The sequence below is a fragment of the Phoca vitulina genome, unplaced genomic scaffold (assembly GCF_004348235.1).
Source record: "Phoca vitulina isolate PV1807 unplaced genomic scaffold, GSC_HSeal_1.0 scaffold13, whole genome shotgun sequence".
Taxonomy (NCBI): Eukaryota; Metazoa; Chordata; class Mammalia; order Carnivora; family Phocidae; genus Phoca; species Phoca vitulina.
The window spans coordinates 4,272,940-4,281,744 of NW_022589716.1; the positions used below are offsets into that span (position 1 = coordinate 4,272,940).

Here is an 8,805-nt window from a genome sequence, read left to right on the forward strand (position 1 = left end):
CTCCCACTCTGAAGTGAGGCGTTTACTGGTGTTGGAGTCATATTGCTGAGTTGTGTTGGCATCGGGCAGCATGGACAGCTGGTCCGAGAGGACAGCCCCTCCCCAGCAAAGTCAGACCAGCCAGGCTCTCACTGGTGCCCTGGTCTTGGGCTCCTCTGCTCAGGAGAGACTTGAGAAGCGCCGATTATTTTTTTAAGTCCAGTAGTTGAAGAAAGAACTTTTCATTTCATACAAGTTGTAAAGCGAATGTCTGTAAGGCAAAATCTGATTTTCTATCGTGTTCTCTCACAGATTCAGCATCACTATTTAGAGAAAACCAAACCAAACCATGCCAACCCGGTCAGGATGCTGCGGGGCAATGTGGCTCAAGTGGGGGAGATCACGCAGGACAATACAGAGTCCTTGTCATGATCATTCCTGCCACCAAGAAACTGTCCTCCACACAGGGGGCTCTGCTGAGCCACCCTGCAAGGCCACGTGCTTGCGGTGGGACTTCCTTCCTTCTAGCCTCTTTTCCTGAGCTCATGTGAGATACAGACAGAAAGAGAGCAAGATGACAAGAGTCGCGCTGCACACTTGAACATGCACACCAGCCACTAAGCTCACGGGCATTGGATATGAATCTGCCTGAGCTGTTCCCCTAGCTCAGGGGTCTCCAGGAGGCCCACAGATCAGCTTTGGTTTAAAATCAGCTCATAAAACATGAGGGCTGGTGCTTCCTCTGCATGGTCCAAGCCCCTACATTAAAGATTGGAAAAACCGAGGCCCAGAGAGGCAAGGCAACTTTCCCACGTCCTAAAGCTCATGGTTGACAAGACTTGAGGTTACCACCACGTGTCTTGACTGTTAAGTCTGGTGCTCTGCCCACTACGCCCAGTGCCTTGCCAACTGGACAATACTAACTTCTTCCAGGGTTACATCTAGACTACATTTCAGTCTCCCTTTCAGTGGGATGGGGCCATGCCACTGAGTTTTAGCCAAGAGAATGGCAGCACAAATGATTTGAAATGACTCCTATGCTCGGGCCATAAAAACCTCCCATGTGAGCCCCTTTGTGTTCTTCTGTCTTCTGTCAGTTTGATGTGGGTGACCACACATTGAAGATGGCAGAGCAAGAAGGCGGAAGGAGCCTGGGTCCTCATCACTGCTTGGAGGGGATCCCCTGTTTGGGAGCTTATATAAGCATGAAATATGCATCTGTTGTGTTTGAGCCATGACCCACATTTGAGTCTGTGTGTTATAGCAGCTTAGAGTGTGTTACACCTTAACCATGAGACTCACCTATGTAAAAAGTCAGTAAGAACAAATGACTCCTCAATGTCAACGTGAGGTGCTACCAGAACCATGCCTGGCCTCAGTCTTCCTGACCCCCAGGACTCTGGGCACACTGAGCACTTAGCCAAAAGTAAATATTTAAAAGGAAATTCGAAACGTTTCTCTCGCCTAAAATGTATGGTTAGTTTCAACTGGAAAGATGAAAGGAAGGAGTAAACCGCAGTGTGGGGAGGTGCAGAGCCTGCACTCTGAAACGGGTCTGCCCGGATTCACAGATAAGCGCCACCACTCATTAGCTGTGACCTTGGGCAAGTTGTCTCACTTCTGTCACTCACTTTGCTCCATTTGTTCTTTGTTACTTTCTGTACAAATCCTTTGACCCAGTAATTCCCTCCTCCAGGAATTTTCACCCACAGGTAAACTTGCCTATATGCCTAATGAAGTCAACTGCAAATATGGTCACTGAGGCTCTGTTTATAAAAATAAAAGACCAGGGTGCCTGGCTGGCTCAGTGGGTTAAGGGTCTGACTTTGGCTCAGGTCACGATCTCAGGGTCCTGGAATCGAGCCCTGCATTAGGCTCCTTGCTCAGAGGGGAGCTTGCTTCTCCCTCTCCCTCTGCCCCTCCTCCTGCTCATGCTCTCTCTCTCACTCTCAAATAAATCAGTAAAATCTTATAAAAATAAAATAAAATAAATAAAGACAAAAGACTGGAAACAATCCAGTCTGGTAAGGGGCTGGTGAAATGTAACATGTTGTGCCCACAGCAAGGAATATTATGCAGCTGTCAAAAAGAATGACAGCCCCCATATGTTCCAATCTGGAATGAGCACAAGATGGACAAAATCACAAAAAGTGAACAAAATCAAGACACGTGTGAGAAACATCCTATCCTGTATACTATGGTTATGCTCCTGCTGTGTAAAGAAGGAAGGTACATACATTTATAAACTTGTACATGTGTAGAACAGCTCAGGAACAATGCACAAGAAACCATGGCTGCCTCTGGGAGAAAACCTAGGGTCAGAGGTGGATGGGGGCATGCTTCCTCCCACACACCCTTTCCTACTCTTTGAATTTTTGTTACCGCGTCCAGGTGTTTTCGAAGCACAGTCTTGAAATACTTTGACTATTAAAAGCACATACACGGGGCACCTGGGTGGCTCAGTCGTTAAGCGTCTGCCTTCGGCTCAGGTCATGATCCCAGGGTCCTGGGATCGAGTCCCGCATCGGGCTCCCTGCTCGGCGGGAAGCCTGCTTCTCCCTCTACCACTCCCGCTGCTTGTGTTCCCTCTCTCACTGTGTCTCTCTCTGTCAAATAAATAAATAAAATCTTTAAAAAAAAAAAAAAAAAAGCACATACACATCCCCAGAACAAATATGAGCACAGCACTCAGTAAGCGTTGCTTGTTTTGTTTTAAATGAAAGGACATGTTTGGAGCACAGACATTGTCTCTGAGAGGACTAGCAAACGCAGTCTTCAGGAGTCCCACTGTGCACAGGGGTTATTACTGGGCACTGGTGACAGGAGCTGGGCTCTGTGGTCAGGCTACCTGGGCCGCCATCTTAGCATCACTCCCTACCAGCTGGGTAACCCTGGGCAAGTGACTTCACCTCTCTGTGCCCCTCAACACAGGGGTCTTCGGGGGTACTTGCTTAAGGATGGACAGGTAAAAGGCTAGCAGGTTTCCGCAAGGACACCTCCTCAATTTACATTTTCTTAGGAGAAAGCAGCTTAGTTTTTATTTATTTTATTTTATTTTTAAAAGGATTTTATTATTTGACAGAGAGAGAGAGAGCACAAGCAGGAGGTGCAGCAGAGGGAGAGGGAGAAGCAGGCTCTCCGCTGAGCAGGGAGCCCGATGTGGGGCTCAATCCCAGGACCCTGGGATCATGACTTGAGCCGAAGGCAGCTGCCCAACCTACTGAGCCACCCAGGCGCCCCTAGCTTAGTTTTTATGACTCAAACCTTGTTTCATCTATCATAGTTCTTTCCGGAGGAAAGGGAGGAAACAGGAATATTTACAGCTCCAAACATAACACAACATTTTAAACAAAATAATACTCAGAAGGTCTCGACTTACATTGCAAATACAAATAGGTGGAGTGTCAGGATCTGATGGAGATGCCCCGAGTGTCAACAAGTGGGGGTTCAGCAAGTTACTACACACAAAGCAGCTGTCCGCCAAGAACCACATAAACGGTTTGGCAATCTGGAAGTGACGTCTTATGTATTTTACACTGAATAGAATCGGTTAATTACAGATGAGTGTCTTTCTGTGTTTATGCTTTTGGAAACAGTTGGGGCTTTGGGTTGTTACAGTTTTTCCCATATGAAATAATGAGACGTACCGCATCAGTTTTTGTTTCATGCAGAATGTCTGGTTTTAAAGAATGAATTAGGGGCACCTGGGTGGCTCAGTCGTTAGGCATCTGCCTTTGGCTCAGGTCATGATCCCAGAGTCCTGGGATCGAGCCCTGCGTCAGGCTCCCTGCTCCACAGGGAGCCTGCTTTTCCCTCTGTCTCTGCCTCCCTTTCTCTCTTTCTGTCTCTCATGAATAAATAAATAAAATCTTAAAAAAAATTTAAAGAATGAATTACTGATGGTGAGACATGCTTACATATAAAATACTCAGAAGAGTGGCTGGTCCAGAGCAGATGCTCCATATGTGTTAGCTATGACAAGAAGTAGTTAGTGTTTTTAAAAAATGATGTACTGAATACAAATTCAAGGCTACAAGCGGGTGAGGTAGGAAACTTGGCTCTCCTGGCCTGGTTGTCAAGAACGTTGCCAGCTGCCTGGGAGAAGGTGAAGGGCTAATTACAAGGCTGTCGGAAGTGGTTTGAAATAATTTGATTGTGGGATAATTTTTATAATTTAGAATCATAATTAAAGGGTATGAACTTTTCTTAATCAGTCAGGTGGAGAGCCTTAGCCATGGGTCTCCTATAGCAGGGGTTTTGTCATCCCCCACTGCCCCACCCACCTTGAGCTCAATCATGAAGCCCTCCAACCAGCAAACTCCACCCCCTCCCCTATCCAAACCCAAGTCAGCACTGCTGTGCAGAATCCCAGGTGAGGCTTGTGTTATAAGCAAAGGGATTCAGTTCTGGGTTTTTGTTTTTGTTTTTTTTTAAGATTTTATTTATTTATTAGAGAGAGAGAGCATGCACAAGTTGGGGCGAGGGGCAGAGGGAGAGGGAGAAGCAGACCCCCACTGAGCAGGGAGCCCGCTACTGCGGGGTTAGATTCCAGACCCTGAGATCATGACCTGAGCCGAAGGAGGATGCTTAACTGACTGAGCCACCCAGGCGCCCCCCGGGTTGTTGTTTTTTTTTTTTTTGGTTGGTTGGTTTTTGGCCAAAAAAAAAAAAGAAAAAAATCATTGTTGGACTATTAGTACCATCTAGCTGGGGTGCTCCTAAGATTCTTAGAACACTGTTCAGACCCTACTTGCTGAACTAGAGGGAGGAAAAAACTTCTTCCCTAGATGTTACTGAAACAGTGAGGACAGCCTGCGAGTGTGGGAACCAGCTGCTTGCACATGCTGGTTGGAATGTACACCAGGACCACAGGACGAGCCCTCCACAGGGCCACGGGGAGGACGGATCCACCGCCCGAACATTTTCTCTATTCTTCATGCCAGCAATTCTATTTCCAGAGTTTTAGTCAGACAGAATCGTCAAGAAAGTGCAGAACAATACAGTGAACAAGAACACATTCTCAGATATATCCAAATGAGCTAATCCAGCTTATACTATTTTATAACCTCGACAACACAAAGATAACATCATTGTATGTCAGTATAGAATCTGTGCTATGTAATATTTTTAAAGATTTTTTTAAAAAGATTTTATTTATTTATTTGAGAGAGAGAAAGGGAGAAAGAGAGAGGGAGGGAGAGTACAGAGGGAGAGTGAGAGGGAGAAGCGACTTGCCGCTAAGCAGAGAGCCCGACTCGGGACTTGATCCCAGGACCCTGGGATCACTACCCGAGCCGAAGGCAGATGCTTAACCGACTGAGCCACCCAGGTGTCCCTGCGCTATGTAATTTTTAATGTCTTTTCACTGAACGGACCTATCAGAATTGATATAAGCAGTCCCCTATTGTCAGACATGTTCTGTTTTTTAGCAGGAAAAGTGGAAAGCAACTTAAATGTCCAATGGGACTGGTGAAAGCCATACAATGGATGGTCCCATATTTGGTTTTACACACACACACACACACACACACACACACACACACAAAGATAAGACTGCACCAAAATGACCAAGGTGCTTTGCTCACAGATTAATTTTTTTATGTTGGTTATATTTATTACCAATTTTTCTACAATAACTATATATTACTTGAAACACTTTAATTGATGTTTTCCACTTCCTTCCCCTCCCTTGAGAGCCTGGGAGAACCCCCAGAAGAGCGTGTGTGTAGGCAGGTACAGACTTCACAGACAAAATGGCAGCATCTGAGGTGAACGCTGAGGCTGACGGGCCGGCACCAGAGCACCTCCCTACAGTCAGCAGAGCACCCCTCTCTGACCCTAAGTCATGAAGATCTGTGGGGGTGAGGAAGAATCCTCAGTCCTGCCAGTTACACATTCCAGACAACAGCCGCCAGCTCCTCATTTGAATCTGAAGAATGATTAACACACATACTCATCGAGGGTGAGTGAACACATTGTTTGATGACTGCTCACAGTTCTGGCAAAAAACAATGGCGGCAAGAATGGGGTCACTGACCCAGACTCTGGTATCTCAGCAGTTCTTAAAAAGTCACCAAGTTGAGGTTTTAACAAAGTTATGATTCCAACTTAACTAGTCCCTCACTCTTGGAAGTGGGAGGGCGGGTGGTTACATCAAACCCACCCAACACACCACACTGAGACACAAACTTCCCTTTACAGTTCAGTTCTGCAGAGATGCCAACCTCACCTTCACTCTACCGAGTCTTTGTTAACAGAGTTCAGAGATTTATTTTTTAAAAGATTTTATTTATTTGACAGAGAGAGAGTGAGCATGAGCAGGGGGAGGGGCAGAGGGAGAGGGAGAAGCTGGCTCCCCACTGAGCAGGGAGCCCGATGTGGGGCTCGATCTCACAACCCTGGGATCATGACCTGAGCCGAAAGCAGACGCTTAACGACTGAGCCACCCGGGCGTCCCAGCCCCCGAGTTCAGAGATTTAAAAAACAAGTTCACTGTGTCTCCATCTTTTCTGGACAGACTCCAGTAACTCTTCAAAGGCCCATACCCATTAGGCCACCCCCAAGACTTCAGGCAAAGCAGCTGTATTCTGCAACAGCTCTAACCTCCGAGACACAGTCCTCAGTTCAGGCCAGAGATGTGGCCGGACAGAGCCAGTTCTGAGGACCACAGGAAGGATTTAAGAAAGTGAGATGGGAAGTTGCTAGGCTTCCCCATACTTATACCTGAACCATGAGACACGGCTCCGAGAGTCAGGCACTTCCGGGAAGGAAGGGACTCTGCTGGAGCTACCGGGAACCAAAATGGCAGCCACCGGGTGAAATCAGATGCATTACCAGAGGCCAGTTCGGGCCAGCCTGTCATCCTTGTCATGACTAATGCCTTGATTTACGCTGTATTCTTACTGGAGGAGTTCTGGGTATCACAGACAATGCAAAACATCTCAATTCCAATTTCCATACAGCTCCCAAGTGTGATTGGACACGCATTTTTCTCACACACATTTACACACATTTTCACTCACGAAATCACTCTATTCTTAAACTTTTTTCTTCCCCAAAGGAAATCTGGAAAATTCAGTCTGACAGTGAATGAGTTCTACAGTAAATATGCATACGTGGACAAGGTTTTAAATGAAGTCTTAAAATGTTCTATGAACCCTGCAGCAACATTACCGGATACCGCTGGAGGAAGGAACAAGGAAGCTTTCCTGTGGGTTTGTAATGGTGGCGTTTGCCACAACGCCAAAGTTCAACGCACCCGCTTGGCTTTATTCCTTAACTTAATTCACACATTCTACCTACCTGCCAAATACAACCCCCGCCCTCCAGCTGCAGCAAAGAATAATCAAAGACCCAAATTGCTTCCTGGATAGCTCTTTAAAAAATCACAAAACCTGTGCTAGTTTCGGGAAAGGCCTCCAGTCAAGTTCGTACACCTGCTTATTTCTGTGTTTTGCTAGTTGCAGGACCCGCAGGGCACCTCCCCGCAGGCACCCGCAGCGCAGAGGCAGCGGGGAGGTGGCGGTCCCTCCCCACAACCGGAACTACTGGAAATTCACACACCTCTCTGGAACGCCCCCTCGCCGACCCCCTTCGGCGGCCCCAGTGCAGACTCTACCCAGAGGCGCGAGGAGCGGGACTGCAGCGCCTCCGCGGCGCGGATGCCTGGCGGCGCCGCGGATGCCTGGCGGCCTTCTCCAGCCCGGCGCTTTCATTTTCAAATTAATGTTCCCGAACTTCGGGACAGCTAGAATGCAGCGTGCGGACCGGGACAAGGGTGATCCGGTGAGCTGTCGGGCGCCAAGCCACTGTACTCTTGCGCCTTCTCCCTGGCCCAGGCGAGGAGGTAGAGGGTGGGCCAGGAGGGCATAGCTCCTTCCCCACGCCCAGCCCCGGCGCCCCCAAGCACCCGCGGGAGGCCCCCAGGGCGCCGCAGGTCCCCGGGAATTGGTCGGGGCGCGCTCTTATTTCCTCCTGCGCCGTCGGCGCGGGGCTCATCCCCCGACTGCCGGGCACCCCCGCTCCGGGGACACTCCTAGGTGCCGCGGCCTGCGCCCAGGACGAGGTCGCTCGGAACCCAGGAGGGCACGGCCACCTCGCCCAACGCCGCGCGCCCTGGAGCCGGGCGGTCCCGGGGACCCCGCGCCGTTGGTGCATCCCGACTCAGCATTCACCGCACCGGTGTCCCTCGGCTCCTCCGCACCCTTCGCCGGGACCCTGATCGCGGGCCACCAACACCACTCCGCGCCACCCGCTACCGCCGCACCGCACTCACCCGCTCCGCGCAGCAGGCGCACGGCACCGAGCAGCAGGACCCCGAGCAGCGCGATTGTGACCCCGCAGTTCTGGCCGGCCATGGCTCCGGGGCGCCTCGGCCTCGCTGGGGAAATCGGCTGTGGCCGGTGGCTCCGAGCGGCGGCCGCGGGCGCCCGAGCCTGGCACCGGCTGCGCTGCGCTCCGCCCCGGCCAGCTCACCTGCGTGCGTGCGGGCCGGCCCGGACTCCGCCCTGCGCCCGGGAGCCCGAGCTGGCCCGGCCTGACCCCTCCTTTGTCTCCACCTCCCTTCCTGCCGCAGCGCCCGCCCCTCCCTCCCAGGGTGCTGGGACTTGTCGCCACTCTCCCGGGCTAGTCTTCCCTCTCCAGCCGGACAGTGATCAAACCTTTTTGCCTACAGGCGCGACGGTCGCCCTTGGGGAAGCCGATCAGCTTTCACTTCACTGTCCGGGCGACAAGAAAGCCCTTGTGAGCCCTATTTTGCAAGGGAATCATATTTGTGGATCACCCAAGCCCTGATTTCTCGTGGGCTCGCTCGTCTCCTACCTGATT

The 8,805-nt window shown here is 50.2% G+C and overlaps 1 protein-coding gene across 2 annotated transcripts in view; it reads right to left on the bottom strand.

Moving 5' to 3' along the window:
• The window catches only part of CDCP1 (CUB domain containing protein 1), a 58,046-nt gene extending 49,583 nt beyond the window's left edge, over nt 1–8,463 (bottom strand). For both annotated transcript variants that reach the window (XM_032412570.1, XM_032412571.1), the window contains exon 1: nt 8,255–8,463. In XM_032412570.1, the coding sequence (XP_032268461.1) occupies nt 8,255–8,336 (82 nt within the window). In that variant the 5' untranslated portion in view covers nt 8,337–8,463. The remainder of the gene's footprint in view (nt 1–8,254) is intronic.
• Nucleotides 8,464–8,805: the final 342 nt, after the last annotated feature.